Raw genomic sequence first — 21,371 nt, 5'->3', positions numbered from 1 at the left:
CGCCCCATTTGAGTCATTTTTTTACGCAAAAACAGCGCAAACTTGCAAAATGCGATTGTTTTTTGTAAGTTTGTGCCGTTTTTGCGTCAAAAAGCGGCGCAAATGCGGCGCTAAAAAAGTATAAATATGGGCCTTGGTGTCCAAGCCAATGAGGCCAATCAGTGCTTCTCCCAAAACTGTGAACCAATCACTAGTGTCCTTTCACCAATATTATCACTAAGCCCCAAGAACATTCTTTGACTACAGATGGCATCACAGGAAGTGACATCACATTCTTATTCACCCCATTGCCATGACAGGAAGTCTGCGTCAGCATCTCAGCGGCTCAGTGTTGCAGTGCTTCAGCGTTTCCACGTCACATCAGACGAGACGAGTGAGAAGTGATGTCATGACAGGAAGTGAGATCACAAAACCTTAAATGCTGCCACACTCTCAGAAGTGGATATTGGCAGGTGTAGGAGTGCAGAGGACAGAGGAGGGCGCTGTTCTAAACCCCGGCGAGACTACACTACTTGCGGCGACCCGCTACATTAAGTCGTCCAGGCCCATCACAGTGTGTTCCTACTTCCATTCCCCACTTCAGATTCCAGGCCTAGGACTATTTCCGGGCTGTCGCTATGACAATACATGACATTACGGATTACTAAACCCGCCAAGTGTTTATCCTGGTGTTATAATCCACGCCAACAATGAACCATGACCTCCTTTTTCATTTTTTGGGACAGCACAGACAACAACTTTTACTTGTGATTAAATATACATACGTATATGTGAAGCCTTGACAAAGTTCATAGGGCAAAACACGTGTTGGCTGTTATCCTGTACTGAAGCCTTTCATCCTTTTTGCAAATCTATAGATTATCTCAGGAATAACTAAACTGCCAGGCAGTTTATTTACATTCTGAATTCACGCATGACACCGTTACTAATGCTTGCAGTTGATTCTTGTGCGCTCTAATACCATACTGTACTATTCTTTAAGAATTTACACCAGGACGTGGTCAAAATAGTGTTTGATTATTCCAGGTGGGCTGGGCTCCTCTTCCTGGGGGTGGGGATTGCGGAGTCTTATGGGCTTGTAAGTGGCAATGTGTGTGAGGGGTGAGAGGTGAGCTGGCCAAACCTGGTGAGGAGGGAGCATTTTATGTTTTAGGAAAAGTAGTCCTGTTGGAGAATAAAGTCACCAAGGCTGAAGTTGATAACATATGATGTGAAAATGAAACCAAAGAAACCAGAACCATAGTGTGTATTGTAGCCATATCTTTTATTTCATTTTAACATATTTTAATAGCCTTTTTTAAATTTAAAAATTATTGTCACCCCCGGAGTCCCCTAGGGAAAAATAAAAGATGTTATTTAACTAAAAAATAGCAAAAATATGTTTATGTTAAATGTTAGTGTAAATTATTTATATACTTATTTTAAATGTACAATAAAAGAAAAAAAATGCTGCTGCATTAACAACTTATTTTAAAGTTAAAATGTGATTACATTCATAATATTTAAGTACATTATTTTTTGGAAGGCTAAAATGAAATACATCCCAACTAAAGTAAAGAAGGCATCTTTTGTTATGTATTAATAATTAATAAAAGTAATGTATAGAAAAAGTTAAAAGTAACTTAATTATATTTTAATTATAATTACTTTTACCTTAATTTTTAAATTCAAAAGGGTTACTAAAATATGTTAAAATAAATAATGTTTTGTTATTTGATATTTTTAAGTAAATTAAAATGATGTATAGTTCTAAATACTTTAATTCATTTAAATTAATGTAAGATTATGCCCCTCATTACAACCCTGGTGGTCTTCAGACTGCCAGGGTCGCAGTGGCAGTCGTACGGCCGCCAATGTGGCGGTCCGACAGCCACATTACGACAGTGGCAGTTGCGCCACGGTCGCACCACCAGCACCACCACTTCTCCTCCACGGGAGGGGCTGGCGGTCCTAGTCCGCCATGGCAGTGCTGGAAGCAGCGCTGCCGTGGTGATTACGAGTCCCTTCTCCACCAGCGATTACAATGCGGTAGCCCCGCCATGTAAAGGCTGGCAGAGAAGGGTGCAGGGGGCCGTATGAGGGCCCCTGCAATGCCCATGCACTTGGCATAGGCAGTGCAGGGGCCCTCATGGCCAGCCCATTGCACTTTTCACTGTCTGCTCTGCACACAGTGAAAAGTGCAATGGGTGTAGGTGCACGCTACGCACCCCAAGATTGCCACCGGGTCTATTATGAGCCAGCGTCAATGTTGTGAGCTGTTTCCCTCTGGGCCAGCGAGAAACTCTTAATAAAGGCAGTGGGAAGGGGACCACTCTGGCGGTAATCCGACCGCAGGACTTCGGTGTACGGCCTTTTCCGTCCGCCAAAGTTGTAATGAGGGGCTATATGTTATTGAGGTTTTATTCTAAGTACCTACCTCCATTATTTTCTATAGGAGGGTATTGCAGTGGCAGTGGTTGGCCATATGTGTTGCTGGACTTATTACTGCAGTCTTTTGGCAATAGTTAATTTACACTCATAAACTTGGATACACCCCCTGTTTCAGGGGATGGAGGCATGCAAGTCTAAACATTTAAGTAACTATACATTAAGATTTTGTGAGTCACCCAAAGTAGTAAAGTTTCTCAAAAGTATAAGAGTACATTTACTAGAAGTAAATCTACATGTTTATATTTACCTTATAGAACAGTCCCTTTAGTAGGTAAAAAATGGACAAGTCCTATGCCTCTTGGTCGTATCCATCTTAACTCTTAACGGCCAAGCCAGTTCCTCCATGAACCAGAACAAGACGTGGATCCCTTATGAATTGTGCCCCTGGAACAAAGCTACCCCTGAGCAAAGAACTCCAATCATGGCAAAACAGGTCCTGGGTTGTTCGTGTTACGGTTCAAAGAGGACCTGGCCCGGCAGTTCCAGCTGGACTTTTTCTACTGGAGCTCGGTCAAAGCTGATTTGCATTTCATGAGTCTAACCTGAGGTGGCATGGTGAGCAAAAGAACAATGAGTTGGAATTCTACCTCAAGCAATTGGCAGTGGTTAGACTTGTTGCAAGCATCTTTCCATCACCTTTTATGTGTTTGATGTACCTCTATAAGTGGCCACAGGTATGCCCAAGCGTGGGCGTGTACCACTGGAACCAAGCTGCACCCGGCTGAAGAGCTCCAATCTGGTAGAAACCAGTCTTGGGTTCCTTTTGTGCCAGTTCAGAGAGGACCTGGCTTGGTAGTTTGGGCTGGACTGTTCCTACCGGTGCAGGGTCAAGACTGATTTACCTATGGCTGGGTCTAATCTGAGTGGCGTGAAAGGAGAAAGGACAGTGGGTTGGAATGTGACCCTGAGCGATTGCCAGTGGTTAGACTTATTGCAGGCATCCTCCCATCAACTTTTGTGTGTTTGGCATCTTTTCTATGTTACCATTTAAAATCCCTAACTTTATTTTTAGGAGCATTGATTCTATTCTATCTAAATTCTTGTTCAGTAAAAGACATCCCATACTTGCCTGGTCTAAATTAAAGAAGCTATAAATAGAAGGTAGGGTTTGTTTTCCTCGTTTTCAGCTGCATCACACTTCCTTCTGCATTGGATAGGTTATACTTTACTGCATTCAAATGTATAAAACACACACCATCGTTGGGTGAAAATATTGAAATTGCTCTTCTCTTTATTTAACTTTAAAAAACTTTACTTATACCTAAATGGTAAAAATCAAGTTATTTCCAATCGTAATAAATATAATTGTTTTACATGAATGTTAATTTTCTTAAATGTTGATGAAGGATTTTTCTTTCATATTCAGTTGCGTATAATAAACAGATACAACTGAATAGAAGATCTCTTTACTTGAAAGAGTAGCATAATAATGGTATTTTCTGGATCACACACCTCTTTAATAATGACACTAATTCCCTTTTAAGACCTTCAATTGCCCTTTGATTTACCTGATTGTTTTCAATATAAATATAATCTTTTGAAATAAATAGTAGGATCAGTTGTTCATTTCCATGTTAGTGATTTAATTTGTATCAATAATATCTCTTCCCAAATATCTTGTATATAATTGAGAATAGTCCATTTCTTAGGGCTGGATTTTTTTTTTTAAATGCACAGAGATACTTCTGAGCATTCCAAAACCCAAATAGAATGTAATTGTGAGTCTGATTTGCAAGTTTGCCAATCCATTGATTAATTGAATAAAAAATAGACTACATTCTTCAAAACATCTAAAGCTAAAAACATTACGCACACTTTATTTTTCATTTTTACTAGTCTTTTATATACCTTGCTTAAGATTTCTTATGGTAATAATACTTTCTGTTGGTCTTGCAAATCTAAATAAGGCAATTTATTACAGATGTTGTTACGTTGTACACATGTTAAACTATCTTGATCTTTTGTCTTTTTAAATGTATTTATTTTTGTTATGAATACAATAGCAAAACAACATTTCAGCATTGTATCGACTGTGTACATAATACATTACTGTGCATAAATTATTTTGGTCTTTTGTATGGAAGGAAATTAATGACATTTTTAAAAGTAATTTGCCTCTTACTTCTGTGAGTATTTTTGTTAGATTCTTTACCTAATAGTACCCATTGTAATAGTTTTAAAACACTGGATTTAATTATAGCTATTGCATTCCAGCAAACAGCATTCAGTTGGCAAGATACTTTTAAGTTCGCGAACATATCTTGGTGGAACAGTAAATCATAGAGTAGATATGTGGGAAACATATTCATTTATAACAAAATCAAAAGAGATCTTTTCTGGCTTCTGTTTACTAATATGCTAATGAAGAAGCTTAATATATCTGTCAATTTAAACAATGTTTATGATCCAGCTGAAATATTTTAATATATCTGTTTTGTTATCATCTATTAATTTTCAATTCTGAATTATTGTTGTCCTTTTTTCTAAATTATATAAATTCTTAGAGCAATATACAGCATTGTCACTCTTTAATTCTATTATCTCTGCCTTTCTTCTCTGCTCCTTTATCCTATTTTCCATTTCCAGTTCTCTTGTATATCTAGTTCTAATCTCTTCAACAATTTATTTAAGTGCATTGTTCAAAAAATACTTTTTAGACTCTGATACATTCTGATTTGTATATAGAAATTACATTTATATATTATTGTTCCGTAATTATTTTTGTGGTTGCCATAAATAATCATTTTTTACATGACATGAATCTGTGTAAATGTATTGTATTATAGTTTCATATTCGGAAGTGCTATATATATGTGAACATACGTTTATCTCTGTATATGTGTATGTGGATGAATATTGTTATCCTTGCTTGATTTCTGAAACATCTATGAAAACTGCTTAAACTTAAAAGGAAAACAATCTTTATTAAAACGTGGGTGTGAGGCGTGGTAGCAAATGGTAACAAACAGAAACAAGCAGCTGAAATTATAAAGAGCTATTTTTAAGAGTCGAGTCATCAGATTGGTTAAACCATGGAGGTTGGAACCAGTGACAACCGTCTGCTGTCTCTAGCAATCCTCAGATGAAAACCCCTGAACCAGCAGAATATCCTATAGTGTACGAATGAGGCTTCCATAGCACAAACCAAGCTACAAAACTACAAAGCGCTATACGAATGCAGGGTTTTATAAAGGTGAAACAGGAAAACAGTGCCTTACAGGGCAAGGAGGGGTGGGAGGGAACATGTCAGGTGAGCAGGGAGTGGGTCTACAGTGGTGATCAGGACAGCTTGGGGGTACAGCCGCAGGGATTGGAAGGGGGGGGGGGCACTGGGTGTGTGACAAGGGAGCTGCTGAGGGGGTTGCTTGCTTCTGGGGTGTCCTGTAGTTAGATGGTTTCTACCAGCAGGGCGGTGACTCTGAGCCGCTGCCTGCAAAGGGCTGGTAGAGCGTGGGCAGCCAGACGTATGTCAGTGCTGCGTCAGTACTGAACTCACCGGACAGTGGCATGCTGCACTACTGTTAGCCCACAGGGTCTACAGCACATAGCAGAAAGACACAACTGCAGGTCATACAGTCTGCAGCATTATCCTTAAGTTACAGGGCCAACAGCACGTAGTACAGGTTATACAGCCCGCGTAGCACTATGACTGAGTTACAGGGCCAACAGCACATAGTACAGGCTATACAGCCCACATAGCACTACCATTGAGTTACAGGGCCAACAGCGCATAGTACAGGTTATACTGTCCACGCAGCACTACCATTGAGTCACTGGGCCAACAGCACATAGTACAGGTTATACAGCCCATGCAGCACTACCATTGAGTCACAGGGCCAACAGCTCGTAGTACACGTTATACAGCCCGCGCAGCACTACCATTGAGTTACAGGGCCAAAAGCGCATAGTACAGGTTATACTGCCCACGCAGCACTACCATTGAGTCACTGGGCCAACATCGCATAGTACAGGTTATACTGCCCACGCAGCACTACCATTGAGTCACTGGGCCAACAGCACACAGTGCAGGTTATACAGCCCACGCAGCACTACCATTGAGTCACAGGGCCAACAACTTGTAGTACACGTTATACAGCCCACGCAGCACTACCATTTAGTTACAGGGCCAACAGCGCATAGTACAGGTTATACAGCCCGCGCCGCACTATAGTTGAGTCACAGGGCCAACAGCACATAGTACAGGTTATACAGCCCACGCAGCACTTTGACTGAGTTACAGGGCCAACAGCACATAGTACAGGCTATACAGCCCACATAGCACTACAACTGAGTCACAGGGCCAACAGCACATAGTACAGGTTATACAGCCCACGCAGCATTACTACTGAGTTACAGTGGGCAAGAGCGCACAGTAGAGGTTATACAGCCCACGCAACACTACCATTGAGTCACAGGGCCAACAGCGCATTGTACAGGTTATACAGCCCATGTAGCACTACCATTGAGCTACAAGGCCAACAGCACATAGTACAGATTATACAGCCCGCGCAGCACTACGATTGAGTTACAGGGCCAACAGCTCATACTAGAGTTCATAGTTCCCGTGCAGCACTACCATTGAGTCACAGGGCCAACAGCGCATAGTACAGGTTATACTGTCCATGCAGCACTACCACTAACTCACAGGGCCAACAGCGTATAGTACAGGTTACACAGCCCACGCAGCACTACCATTGAGTTACAGGGCCAACAGCGCATAGTACAGGTTATACTGTCCATGCAGCACTACCACTAACTCACAGGGCCAACAGCGTATAGTACAGGTTACACAGCCCACGCAGCACTACCATTGAGTTACAGGGCCAACAGCGCATAGTACAGGTTATACAGCCCGTGCAGCACTACATTGAGTTACAGGGCCAACAGCTCGTAGTACAGGTTACACAGCGCGCGCAGCACTACATTGAGTTACAGGGCCAACAGTTCGTAGTACAGGTTATACAGCCCACGCAGCACTATGTACCATTGAGTTACAGGGCCAACAGCTTGTAGTACCTGTTATACAACCCGCATAGCACTACCATTGAGTTACAGGGCCAACAGCTTGTAGTACAGGTTATACATCCCGCATAGCACTACCATTGAGTTACAGGGCCAACAGCTCATAGTACACATACAGACCTACAGGTTATACACGCAGCACTATCATTGAGCCACAGGGACATCGGCCTACAGCACAGAGATGAAGCTGTGGTTCATACATCATTATGACCAGTCTTTCCTTCTAAGGTTTATGGAAAGGGTCCTTCTCTGCCCTCCTCCCTGGTCAGTTTGGGGTTCCTCAAGTTCTGTTTTGTGTTGTGTTTTTTGCTATGCACAGTTCTTCTGATTAGTAATATTTCCACTCGCAGTGATGGTTACTCTTTCTATGCTGGTGACTCGTTCCCTCTTTGTGTCTCTTTAAATCCACCGATCCCTCCTCAGTTGAGACCCGAGTGGCGATTCTTCAACTGAGGTCCTGATTTCACAACTGTGACTGGTATCCCCTCCACTTTACTACAGGTGCCATTGAATATAATGCGCGGGGTATCCTTCATGCTTGGGACGGAGTAAGAGATCTGCCAAACTCTAAATCAGGTCCTTAAACCTAGTAAGGCAGAGATCCTTTTCTTGTTGGCCAGATGTTCTTCACTTGTCCCACTACCACTCACTCTTTTCTTTTGTCTGACTCAGCTTCCTTTCTTTTCTCCTGCTCCTAATGTTTGTTTCTTTAATATATCTCTTGATTTGGCTCCTGACATCTGTTCTGTGGTTAAGTCACGTTGTCCTCACTTGGATGGTATTCCTAAATTGAGGCCTCTTCTTTCCTTATCCTCTCTTAAACTACTTTTGCAAACATTTAGGGCCTCATTTTGAGTTTGGCGGATGGGTAAGCCTGTCCGCCAATCTCCAGGCAGGGTGGCCGTCACTGTAGTGGCGACCACCCCGGCGGCTCTATTAGGTGTTTCCCGAAAGATCGGTTTCCGCCCACCAGCCGAGCGGGAAAAAGGCAGCAGCATTGTCTCCAGCTCGTAATTGATCTAGCGGCAATGCTGTAGCAATCAGGGTGCACCAGCACCCTCGCAATGTTCACTGTCTGCAGCAGACAGTGAACATTGCGATGGTGCTGGGCAGAGGGACCCCTGCACTGCCCATGCCAAGTGCATGGGCAGTGCAGGGCACTCACCTGTGGCTCCCTGCCCCTGTTCTCCGCTAGCCTTTTCGTGGTGGTGAAACCACCATCAAAAGGCTGGCAGAGAACGAGGTCGTAATCCACAGGGCAGCGCTGCACGCGGATATCCAGTCCACCGAAATAATAAATCTTATATTATATAACAGGATTTATATTTTGCCGGTCAGCATATCCGTCACTGTTGTGATGGAGTAAATCATCCGCCGAAAAATAAATCAGGCCCTAAGTGACCCACTGCAGTCTACTCAAAGTGATTTTTCATCTCTGGTCCCCTTGGGTGCCATTTTCCACATAACTGCAAAGTTTGTGTCTTGTGTATCATTCTTACATGTCTCTGTTTTGGCTCTGGCATTATTGGGTTCTGGGGCCGGACGAGCAATGGTTTAGCTTTATTAAGTCTACAGTCAGTTATGTTTGAGGGGGACAGGGGTGGGTCAGGCCTTTTTCTTGTTTCTAAACTTCTCCTTCTGTCTGTCAGGTTCCATGGGATTATTTCCCGGGATGAGGTGGACGAGCTTCTGGCTGGTGTGGAGGGCGCCTATCTCATTAGGGAGAGCCAGCGACAGCCTGGCTGCTACACGCTGGCCCTCAGGTATGCCCTTGTGCAGCTCAGTGTGGGTGTCTGCATGGGGTGTGTGTGTGTGTGTGTGTGTTTGTGTATATACAGCCTGGCTGCTACACTCTGGCCCTCAGGTATGCTCTTGTGCAGCTCAGTGTGGGTGTGTGGGTGTGGAGGTGTGGGGGTGTGTGTATACAGCCCAGCTGCTACACGCTGGCCCTCAGGTATGTTCATGTGCAGCTCAGTGTGGGTGTGTGTGTGGGTGTGTGTGTGTGTGTGTGTGTGTACATACAGACCGGCTGCTACACGCTGGCCCTCAGGTATGTCCTTGTGCAGCTCAGTGTGGGTGTGTGTGTACAGCCCGGCTGCTACACTCTGACCCTCAGGTATGCCCTTGTGCAGCTCGGTGTGGGTGTGTGTGGGGTGTGTGTGTTTGTGTGTGTGTGTATGTATATACAGCCAGCTGCTACATGCTGGCCCTTAGGTATATCCTTATGCAGCTCAGTGTGGGGGTGTGTGGAGGGTGTGGGGGTGAATGTGCAGCCGGCTGCTACATGCTGGCCCTCGGGTATGTCCTTGTACAGCTCAGTGTGGGTGTGTGTGGGGTGTGTGTGTTTGTGTGTGTGCATACAGCCTAGCTGCTACACTCTGGCCCTCAGGTATGTACTTGTGCAGCTCAGTATGGGTGTTTGTGTACAGCCCAGCTGCTACAGGCTGGCCCTCAGGTATGTCGCTATGCAGCTCAGTGTGGGTGTGCGTGTCTGTGTGTGTACAGCCCGGCTGCTACACGCTGGCCCTCAGGTATGTCCTTGTGCAGGTCAGTGTGGGTGTGCGTGTGTGTGTACAGCCCGGCTGCTACATGCTGGACCTCAGGTATGTTCTTGTGCAGCTCATTTTGGGTGTGTGGGTGTGCGTGTGTCTGTACAGCCGGGCTGCTACACGCTGGCCCTAAGGCATGTCCTTGTGCAGCTCAGTGTGTGTGTGTGTGTGTGTATACACAGCCCGGCTGCTACATGCTGGCCCTCAGGTAAGTCCTGTGCAGCACAGTGGGTGTATGTATGTACAACCTGGCTACTACATGCTGGTCGTCAGGTATGTTCTTGTGCAGTGCGTGTGGACAGTCTGGCTGCTACATGCTCGGCACCAGGTGTGTCTTTGTGCAGCGCAGTGTGTGTGTTAGTGTGTGTGAGTGTGTGTGTGTGTGCTACATTCTGGCCCTCAGGTATGTTCTTGTGCAGTGTGTGTGTGTGTGTGTATATACACAGCCCAGCTGCTACCTGCTGGCCCTCAGATATATCCTTGTGCAGCACAGTGTTTGTGTGTGTGCGTGCAGCCCAGCTGCTACACACTGGTCCCGTGGTAAGTCCTTGTGCAGCTCAGTGTGTGTATGTGTGTGTGTGTATGTGTGTGTGTACATGGACCAGCTGCTACAAGCTGGCCCTCAGTTAAGTCCTTGTGCAGCTCAGTGTGTGTATGTGTGTGTATACATGGACCGGCTGTTACATGCTGGCCCTGTGGTAAGTCCTTGTGCAGCTCAGTGTGTGTATACATGGACCGGCTGCTACACGCTGGCCCTGTGGTAAGTCCTTGTGCAGCTCAGTGTGTGTATGTGTGTGTGTGTATACTTGGACCGGCTGCTACACGCTGGCCCTGTTGTAAGTCCTTGTGCAGTGTGTGTGTGTGCGTGTGTGTGTGTATACATGGACCGGCTGCTACACGCTGGACCCGAGGTAAGTCCTTGTGCAGTGTGTGTGTGTGCGCATGTGTGTGTGTATACATGGACCGGCTGCTACACGCTGGACCCGTGGTAAGTCCTTGTGCAGTGTGTGTGTACGTGTGTGTGTATACATGGACCGGCTGCAACACGCTGGCCCTGTGGTAAGTCCTTGTGCAGCTCAGTGTGTGTATGTGTGTGTGTATACATGGACCGGCTGCTACACGCTGGCCCTGTGGTAAGTCCTTGTGCAGCTCAGTGTGTGTATGTGTGTGTGTGTATATATGGACCGGCTGCTACACGCTGGCCCTGTTGTAAGTCCTTGTGCAGCTCAGTGTGTGTATGTTTGTGTGTATACATGAACCGGCTGCTACACGCTGGCCCCGTGGTAAGTCCTTGTGCAGTTGTGTGTGTGTGTGTGTGTGTGTATACATGGACCGGCTGCTACACGCTGGCCCCATGGTAAGTCCTTGTGCAGCTCAGTGTGTGTTTTTGTGTGTGTATACATGGACCGGCTGCTACACGCTGGCCCCGTGGTAAGTCCTTGTGCAGTTGTGTGTGTGTGTATGTGTGTGTTTATACATGGACCGGCTGCTACACGCTGGCCCTCAGGTAAGTCCTTGTGCAGCGCTTGTCCTCCCCTACCCCTCTCTTGCATGAAGCCCTGCACTGCTCTCTGCCTCTGCCCATTTCTTGTAGCAAAGGAACTGTAAGTCCACCTTCACTGGTCAAACTGTTCCAGACGTCTTGTAGAAGGGACCCTTGGACAAACAACTCTGACTCTTGGTCCTAGAGAAGAGGAGATGCCTTCCTCACACCCCCTGCAGGAGTCCGGCTACAGTCCCTGTTGGGCTGGACACTGTCTGGGCCAGGTCAACATACTGAGAGGACATTATGCGATACCTCCTGTTCCCAAGGAAATGAACTTTTGGGAAGTTGGCTTTCATGCACTTGGACTTCATCCGCTGGAAGGTGCTCCTGGTGGTGTTTGGTTCCTTCCAAATGTTTAGGTATAACTTAGAACTAGAGCGACCAAATGCTTTGGCCGCCGGTCACTGGTCTGAAATATAAACTGACCCTGTGAGTCCATTCCTCAAAGTCACCTTTCTAATTGAGCGAGCTCCGTACAGAAGAAAGGACTGGACCAGAGGCCGGACGCTCATCAGTATCACCCTTGGGGGTTCGGTGCATACCCCAGGACTGGTGAACCCCGAAGAGAACAAGAAAAAGAGAAAAAGAGAAAAGGAAGTTAGAAACCCCGGTGTACTGACATTCGCCATGCAGCAGAAGTCGGAAGCTCTGACATGTGACAGCTGCCGTGAAGATCAGCATCTAAAGAGGAGGCTGTGGGACTTCAGTGCACTCGCATCATTATATGGCTTGGATGGTTCCAAGGACACAGCACTGCCTGTCACAAGGATGGCCCAGGTACCCCAAGGCTCCTATTTTTCACAAAATTGTGACCATGCACACATCCAACCGGCCAGATGTACGAAGGATCTTTCTGATCGCAAAAGACCCGATTCACCCATGGAACATTGCCTACTCTTAAAAAATAAAAAGAAACTTTCCCACTTCCCTTTTTGAAACACATCCCGTTTTCCTTTAAGGAAAATCAACCACAGACATGGTTGTCTGCTGACCCCAGCAGGCCACCATCCCTGTGATTTTTGCCATTCCCAAAGGGCTGCAAACTGAGCCCTGCCTCATGAATATTAATGAGGTAGATCTATATGCAACCCACAACCCACAGGGGATTACAAATAGGGTAAAACAATTTTTAGTACATTCATGTTCGTGTTTACCAAATAACCAATTGCAAACCATTCCCTACGTACACCAGGCACCTTGTGTTTATCAAGCACTCCAGCTCACACCGTTCATTGAAGAAGAACCATTTCCAGGCAGTCTGTGCTGAATCAGAAAGGGTATATGTTCCCATGAGTGCTTGGAGTTTATTTTTTTCACTAAGGGAGAGTGTGCCGTGTTGTTGTTCTGCAACATTTGTTACTAAACTTTTCATTCATCTGCTTCTATATTAGCGCCTTGAAGTTCCAAGCTCCCTGAACACGTCTACATGTCTGGTATCTATAGCTTCCAGAGAGCCCTTGGGAAGTATTTCTGGGTCCTCTCCTCCCTATAACGTGGCCCTGTGTGAAGGAGGCAGAATAGAGCGTAAACAAGGCCATGCAGGTTTACAGGGCACCCCTTTAGCTGAGACTTGCTGACCATCGTCGTGACCTGAAGCACATGGAAGCATCAGGGAGTGTCCAAGAAGAAACAAGGCTATCAAGAGAGGGCTGGGTCATTCTCTTTATTCAGAGATGCTCACAATCGTTAATAACTTTACACAAGTTCCTTGCTTGAGAAGAAAGACAAACATTGTGCATTTTAAACAGATAATCATGACTGCCTTGTTGTAATGGGGTATGCTAACAAGTCTTACATGAATGGAATGCAGCTGTAGAAATGTCCTGACAGAAGTTATCAAAACGTTTGTATGTTACTTGTTGAAGTATGAAATGCAGGCACCAGACCAGTTGTCCTTTCAGACCATGCTTCTCAGGTGGGTTCAGGTTTCTCAGGTGTTTCTCTTTCTTGACCCCAGGTTTGGACACCAGACATTGAACTACCGTCTGTTCTACGATGGGAAACACTTTGTGGGCGAGAAGCGCTTCGAGTCGATCCATGACCTGGTGACGGATGGGCTGATCATGCTCTATATAGAAACCAAGGCCTCTGAGTACATTGCCAGAATGACCACCAACCCCATCTACGAGCACATCGGCTATGCCACCCAACTCCGGGAGAAGGTCTCCCGCCGGCTGAGCCGGCACCGAAACGAGTCCAAGAAAATCTCCAACCCAAGTGACAACAACACCTCCGTGGAGAAGGTGAGTGGCCACCTAGGTTGCAAAATTGGTGAGAAGCTGCTGAGGCCTGTTTCTGTGATTTTCATACTTCTGTGCTGCTCACTTGACCTAGCCCCACCCACTGAGCTCACGGTCCTGGGTGGATTGACTGACATTGGGCAAGTCCTACCCTGAGTTCACGGTCCTACTTGGGTGTAAAGACTGGATGTGACTGGGAAAGACCAATCTGTGGGCTCATGGTCACTGTTGGTTGAAGGTTTGATCAGCCCACCGGCTGGCATTATAGTTAGGGGTGGGCGTAACTCGCCTAGTGTAATCACGTGGAATTACCTAAGAATTCTGCGAGATTACACAAATAATGTGAAAAGAGAAATTCTGCGTCCAGTGCTGTTTTTTAGTGCAAAAAGACACAAGGATGTATTTTGAGCTAAGAAATAGAAATAAATGCAGCAGAACATGAATAGAGAGCACGGACAGCTGCTCGTGCATGCTAAATGTGCTCTTTAGGTAGGATTTTCCCCCAACTTACTCCTGGCATTTATTGCTAATTCGTTAGTGCAAAATGTGCACTCGTATTCAAAATGGACGCAAAGATGCACTTTTCTTAAAAATGGCACTAATGCAGGAGTACACAAATAGTGAGTTTAAGCATCCACTTGTGCTCACTAAATGTGCTCTTAGGGTAGGATTATTCCCGAAAGTACTCTCGGCATTTAATGCTATTTTCTTAGCACAAAACGCACCCTTGCATCCAAAATGGATGCATTTCTGTGCTTAAAAATAGCAATAAATACAGCAGAACATGAATAGCAAGGATGAGCGGCAGCTCACTCACCAACATGTGCTCTTACGGTTTAATTTTTACCCCAAATTAGGAAAGTAGGATACTTGCATAATTATCACGTCAAAGAGTAACACGGAATTATTGAAATTACTTTGGAGTAATTAAAATCCCATTCAGGCCTACTCACAGTCTCTGTCGGTGGAGGGTTGGTGGTGACTGGTTAAGCCAAACCCCGGGGTCTCTATGTGTAGAAGGTTGGGATGGGTGGGCTCTGCCCTTGGCAAATGGTCCTCTGTGGGTGAAAGATCCATAGCCTCTAATAGAAGCATTGGACACTTCAGTGGTACATGCACTGGATTCCTTTCACAGGCAGTGTATAACTTCAGGGGGCATGCAGTAGGCTTTTCACAGATGCGGTGTGTACTCATTCAAGCCCTGCCCGTGGGTTCCTTTTGGAGTCACTGGGTAAGATCAGGAGGGTACACACTAGGGTGGTGCTCACAGGGACGGTGGTAAGATCAGGAGGGTACACACCAGGGTGGTGCTCACAGGGACGGTGGTAAGATCAGGAGGGTACACACCAGGGTGGTGCTCACAGAGGCAGTGGTAAGATCTGAAGGGTACACGCCAGGGTGGTGCTCACAGGGGCGGTGGTAAGATCAGAAGGGTACACACACGGGTGGTGCTCACAGAGGCAGGGGTAAGATCAGAAGGGCACACACCAGGTGTTGCTCATGGAGACAGTGAGTAACATTAGGAGGTACACGCCCGGTGGTGCCCACAGAGGCAATGGTAAGGACATGAGGGTACTGACCAGGTGGTACCCACAGAGGCACTGAGTAATATCAGGAGGGTACACACTGGGTGGTCCTCACAGAGGCAGTGGTAAGATTAGGAGGATACAAAGGTGTGGTGCTCACACATGCACTGGGTAAGATCAGGAGGGTACACATTGGGTGGTGCTCACAGAGGCAGTGGTAAGATAAGGAGTATACACAGAGAGTGGTGCTCCCAGAGGCAGTGGTAAGATCAGGAAGGTACACACATGGTGGTGCTCCCACAGGCAGTGGGTAAGATCAGGAGGTTACACAACGGGTGGTGCTCACAGAAGAAGTGGTAAGGTCATGAGGATAGACACCAGGGTGGTGCTCACAGAAGCAGTGGTAAGATCAGGAGGGTACACACCGGGTGGTGCTCACAGAGGCAGTGGTAAGATCAGGAGGGTACACACATGGTGGTGCTCCCAGAGGCAGTGGTAAGATCAGGAAGGTACACACATGGTGGTGCTCCCAGAGGCAGTGGTAAGATCAGGAGGGTACACACATGGGTGGTGCTCACAGAGGCAGTGGTAAGATCAGGAGGCTACAGACATGGGTGGTGCTCACAGAGTCACTGTTTAAGATCAGGAGGGTACACACCGGGTGGTGCTCACAGAGACTCTGGGTAAGATCAGGAGAGTACACACCGGGTGGTGCTCACAGAGGCAGTGGTAAGATCAGGAGGGTACACATATTTGCAGTGCTCTAAGACGCAGTGGTAAGATAAGGAGGGTACACACCGGGTGGTGCTCACAGAGGCAGTGGATAAGATCAGGAGGGTACACACCGGGTGGTGCTCACAGAGGCAGTGGTAAGATCAGGAGGGTACACACCGGGTGGTGCTCACAGAGGCAGTGTGTAAGATCAGGAGAGTACACACTGGGTGGTGCTCACAGAGGCAGTGGTAAGATCAGGAGGGTACACACATGGGTGGTGCTCACAGAGGCAGTGGTAAGATCAGGAGAGTACTCACCGGGTGATGTTCACAGAGGCAGTGGTAAGGTCAGGAGGGTACACACCGGGTGGTGCTCACAAAGGCAGTGGTAAGGTCAGGAGGATAGACACCAGGGTGGTGCTCACAGAGGCAGTGGTAAGATCAGTTGGGTACACACTGGTGCACTGGGTAGGATCAGGAGGGTACACACCGGGTGGTGCTCACAGATTCAGTGGAAAGATCAGGAGGGTACACACATGGGTGGGGTCACAGAGGCAGTGGTAAGATCAGGAGAGTACTCACCGGCTGATGTTCACAGAGGCAGTGGTAAGGTCAGGAGGATAGACACCAGGGTGGTGCTCACAGAGGCAGTGGTAAGATCAGTTGGGTACACACCGGGTGGTGCTCACAGGTTCACTGGGTAGGATCAGGAGGGTACACACTGGGTGGTGCTGATGAAGTTAGTGTGTAAGATCAAGAGGCCATACACCAGTGCTCACATAGGCAGTGAATGTTTCAGCAGGACATGCCCTAGATTTAGACTTTCAGATTGAGGATTGTAGGAAAGTACCATCTTGCCTGGCATGCTACCCCCATTTTTCACTGTATATATGTTGTTTTAGTTGTATGTGTCACTGGGACCCTGCCAGCCAGGGCCCCAGTGCTCATAAGTGTGCCCTGAATGTGTTACCTGTGTTATGACTAACTGTCTCACTGAGGCTCTGCTATCCAGAACCTCAGTGGTTATATGGCATACTGGAACACCCTTATAATTCCCTAGTATATGGTACTGAGGTACCCAGGGTATTGGGGTTCCAGGAGATCCCTATGGGCTGCAGCATTTATTTTGCCACCCATAGGGAGCTCTGACAATTCTTACACAGGCCTGCCACTGCAGCCTGAGTGAAATAACGTCCACGTTATTTCACAGCCATTTACCACTGCACTTAAGTAACTTATAAGTCACCTATATGTCTAACCTTTACCTGGTAAAGGTTGGGTGCTAAGTTACTTAGTGTGTGGGCACCCTGGCACTAGCCAAGGTGCCCCCACATGGTTCAGGGCAAATTCCCCGGACTTTGTGAGTGCGGGGACACCATTACACGCGTGCACTACACATAGGTCACTACCTATGTGTAGCTTCACAATGGTAACTCCGAATATGTCCATGTAACATGTCTAAGATCATGGAATTGCCCCCTCTATGCCATCCTGGCATTGTTGGCACAATCCCATGATCCCACGGGTCTCTAGCACAGACCCGGGTACTGCCAAACTGCCTTTTCAGGGGTTTCACTGCAGCTGCTGCCAACCCCTCAGACAGGTTTCTGCCCTCCTGGGGTCCAGCCAGGCTTGGCCCAGGAAGGCAGAACAAAGGACTTCCTCAGAGAGAGGGTGTTACACCCTCTCCCTTTGGAAAAAGGTGTTAAGGCAGGGGAGGAGTAGACTCCCCCAGCCTCTGGATATGCTTTCATGGGCACAGATGGTGCCCATTTCTGCATAAGCCAGTCTACACCGGTTCAGGGACCCCTCAGCCCTGCTCTGGCGCGAAACTGGGCAAAGAAAAGGGGAGTGACCACTCCCCTGACCTGCACCTCCCCTGGGAGGTGCCCAGAGCTCCTCCAGTGTGCTCCAGACCTCTGCCATCTTGGAAACAGAGGTGCTGCTGGCACACTGGACTGCTCTGAGTGGCCAGGGCCAGCAGGTGACGTCAGAGACTCCTTCTGATAGGCTCCTTCAGGTGTTGCTAGCCTATCCTCTCTCCTAAGTAGCCAAACCCTCTTTTCTGGCTATTTAGGGTCTCTGCTTTGGGGAATTCCTTAGATAACGAATGCAAGAGCTCCTCAGAGTTCCTCTGCATCTCTCTCTTCACCTTCTGCCAAGGAATCGACTGCTGACTGCGCTGGAAGCCTGCAAAACTGCAGCAAAGTAGCGAAGACGACTACTGCAACTCTGTAACGCTGATCCTGCCGCCTTCTCGACTGTTTTCCTGGTGGTGTATGCTGTGGGGGTAGTCTGCCTCCTCTCTGCCTCCTCTCTGCACTAGAATCTCCAAAGAAATCTCCTGTGGGTCGACGGAATCGCCCCCCTGCTACCGCAGGCACCAAAGAACTGCATCACCGGTCCCCTGGGTCTCCTCTCGGCACAACGAGCGAGGTCCCTTGAACTCAGCAACTCTGTCCAAGTGACTCCCACAGTCCAGTGACTCTTCAGTCCAAGTTTGGTGGAGGTAAGTCCTTGCCTCCCCACGCCAGACTGCATTGCTGGGATTCGCGTCTTTTGCAGCTACTCCGGCTCCTGTGCACTTTTCCAGGATTTCCTTTGTGCACAGCCAAGCCTGGGTCCATGGCACTCTAACCTGCATTGCACGACCTCCTGAGTTGTCCTCCGGCGGCGTGGGACTCTCTTGTGCAACTTCGGGTGAGCACTGTTTCACTCCACTTCGTAGTGCCTGTTCTGGCACTTCTGCGGGTGCTGCCTGCTTCTGAGATGGCTCCTTGTCTTGCTGGACGCCCCCTCTGTCCCCTCACGCAATTGGCGACATCCTGGTCCCTCCTGGGCCACAGCAGCATCCAAAAACCCTAACCGCACGATTTGCAGCTAGCAAGGCTTGTTTGCGGTCTTTTGGTGGGAAAACACTTCTGCACGACTCTTCACGACGTGGGACATCCATCCTCCAAAGGGGAAGTTTCTAGCCTTTGTCGTTCCTGCAGAATCCTCAGCTTCTACTGCCTAGTAGCAGCTTCTTTTGCACCCACAGCTGGCATTTCCTGGGCATCTGCCCACTCTCGAATTGATCGTGACTTTTGGACTTGGTCCCCTTGTTCCACAGGTACTCTAGTCTGGAAATCCATTGTTGTTGCAGTGCTGGTGTTGGTCTTTCCTGCAGAATTACCCTAGCACGACTTCTGTGCTCTTTGGGGAACTTTAGTGCACTTTGCACTCACTTTTCAGGGTCTTGGGGTGGGCTATTTTTCTAACCCTCACTGTTTTCTTACAGTCCCAGCGACCCTCTACAAGGTCACATAGGTTTGGGGTCCATTCGTGGTTCGCATTCCACTTTTGGAGTATATGGTTGTGTTGCCCCTATCCGTATGTGTCCCCATTGCATCCTATTGTAACTATACATTGTTTGCACTGTTTTCTAATACTATACTGCATATTTTTGGTATTGTGTACATATATCTTGTGTATATTTGCTATCCTCATACTGAGGGTACTCACTGAGATACTTTGGCATATTGTCATAAAAATAAAGTACCTTTATTTTTAGTATATCTGTGTATTGTGTTTTCTTATGATATTGTGCAAGTGACACTAGTGGTCTCCTTGTTCAGCCTAAGCTGCTCTGCTAAGCTACCATTATCTATCAGCCTAAGCTGCTAGACACCCTATACACTAATAAGGGATACCTGGGTCTGGTGCAAGGTGCAAGTACCCCTTGGTACTCACTACAAGCCAGTCCAGCCTCCTACAAGGATGAAAGGCATGCACGCCCCTACACTCAAAGTAAGGCTATACTTCAACCGTGCTTGTGTAATTTCAGCAGGGTGTGTTTTGTATATTCTGCACCATAATTTCCTGTAATCATTATAAACCCATCTCGATAGAACAGATAAAATGTCGGAGCTTTATAGTAAAGGAACATGTTCAGCTACATTTCAAATATACGGCAGCAGCGCCACCTAGCGTTGCATAAAATACGCAACGTCCTAAGAGGTTAAGGCAAGTCCCCTGCTCCCTGTGCCACTGGAGCCAAGTTACACCCAACTAAAATGTGCAAATCTGGGCAAAACTGGCAGCGCATTCACTCTAATAGGACGCATTTTCCTTGTATGCGACTGACGCACCTGTTTTATTGTATACCATGGCGCAAACAGGGAAAGTATGCCTTATGTAGAATACGGACCCAGGCTTGGCAGTTTGGACTGGACTGTTCTTATTGGAGAAAGGTCAGGACTGATTTGCATATGGCTGCGTCTAACTAGGGGCAACATAGTGGGCAAAAAAGGGATGGATTGGAATGCCACCCAAGAGAGTACTGGTGGTTAAACTATTAGCAAGCATGTCTCCGAGTGGCGGCTCCTCTGCTTTAAGCAGCGTCGGGATTGGCGCAGGGCAGGCTCGGAGCCTGTGCCTGGAGCAGAGGAGCGGCGCGGTGGTCTCGGCAGCGGCGGCCGTGACGATCCAGGTGTTTTTTTTTTAATTTAATGTTTATTCCACTTCCCACCCCACATGCCACCCCACCCCTTCAGCGCGCCGTGACTGATTTCTCCCCTCTCCTTTTGGAGGCCAATCTATATTACACCTAAAGTAAGTGCGTGAACCATATATACACGCAGTTCTGTCACTCAGTTACACTTCCTTAAATATCCTTCACTGACGAGGTGTTCTTTCACTTGGCAATCGAATGAAGTGACTTCAGTCCCTGAATGTTCTTTCAGTGCACCTGACACTGCCTGGCTACCTCTAAACCCTGGTAAATTGAATCCGTGGGCCTAGAGCTGCCCAGAAAGCCCTCTGTATTAATTTACACAGGAATAAATCTCATTAAACGGTGTTATTGTATACATTCCTCATATGGCATTTTTCTTTTCTCTTTGCTTTTAAAGATTTGATCTTTTGATAAAAAAGTGAACATGAGACCAGCAGATCTATTTCTTCAGACTTTTTCTTTCACTTGTACTTTCCCCAAGAATTCATCAAGTCGGCATTTTCAACGCAGTGTTTTCAGCACTCAGATATGAATTTAAGATGCATGTTTTTTTTTCTGTTGTGCTCCTGGTGTCTTCACCTATCTACACACATCCATACTTCTCATACTTGTTGTAGGAAAGTGCAGATTTCTGACATGGTCATCCACACTTTTTGCCAGGTATACAATGCAATTTCGACTGAAAATACACTCGGTTCCTGCTAATCGGGTCTCCAGTGCCAGATCTCTTTCCCGAAAACTGTACAATTGTTCCCCAATTGGCAATACCTTTGGCCCCTCTGTAAGACTGTGGTTGACTGTACCCCTGGAACCAAGGGCACAGGTACGAAAGTGGGTCCCCAAAGCTTGG

The 21,371-nt window shown here is 47.0% G+C and overlaps 1 protein-coding gene across 2 annotated transcripts in view; it reads left to right on the top strand.

Annotated features, from left to right (window-relative positions):
• The window catches only part of CHN2 (chimerin 2), a 490,714-nt gene that overhangs the window by 259,204 nt on the left and 210,139 nt on the right, over positions 1 to 21,371 (top strand). Inside the window, exons 5-6 of one of the 2 annotated variants that reach the window (XM_069212100.1) lie at positions 9,102 to 9,215; positions 13,505 to 13,790. In XM_069212100.1, the coding sequence (XP_069068201.1) occupies positions 9,102 to 9,215; positions 13,505 to 13,790 (400 nt within the window). Of the gene's footprint in view, positions 1 to 9,101; positions 9,216 to 11,491; positions 11,509 to 13,504; positions 13,791 to 21,371 lie in introns of those variants that run through there. The other variant, XM_069212101.1, reaches the window with a different exon arrangement.

Source organism: Pleurodeles waltl, chromosome 10 (assembly GCF_031143425.1).
Source record: "Pleurodeles waltl isolate 20211129_DDA chromosome 10, aPleWal1.hap1.20221129, whole genome shotgun sequence".
Classification (NCBI taxonomy): Eukaryota; Metazoa; Chordata; class Amphibia; order Caudata; family Salamandridae; genus Pleurodeles; species Pleurodeles waltl.
The sequence above is the reverse complement of the archived record's forward strand: the minus strand, read 5'-3'. Positions and strand labels throughout refer to the sequence as shown.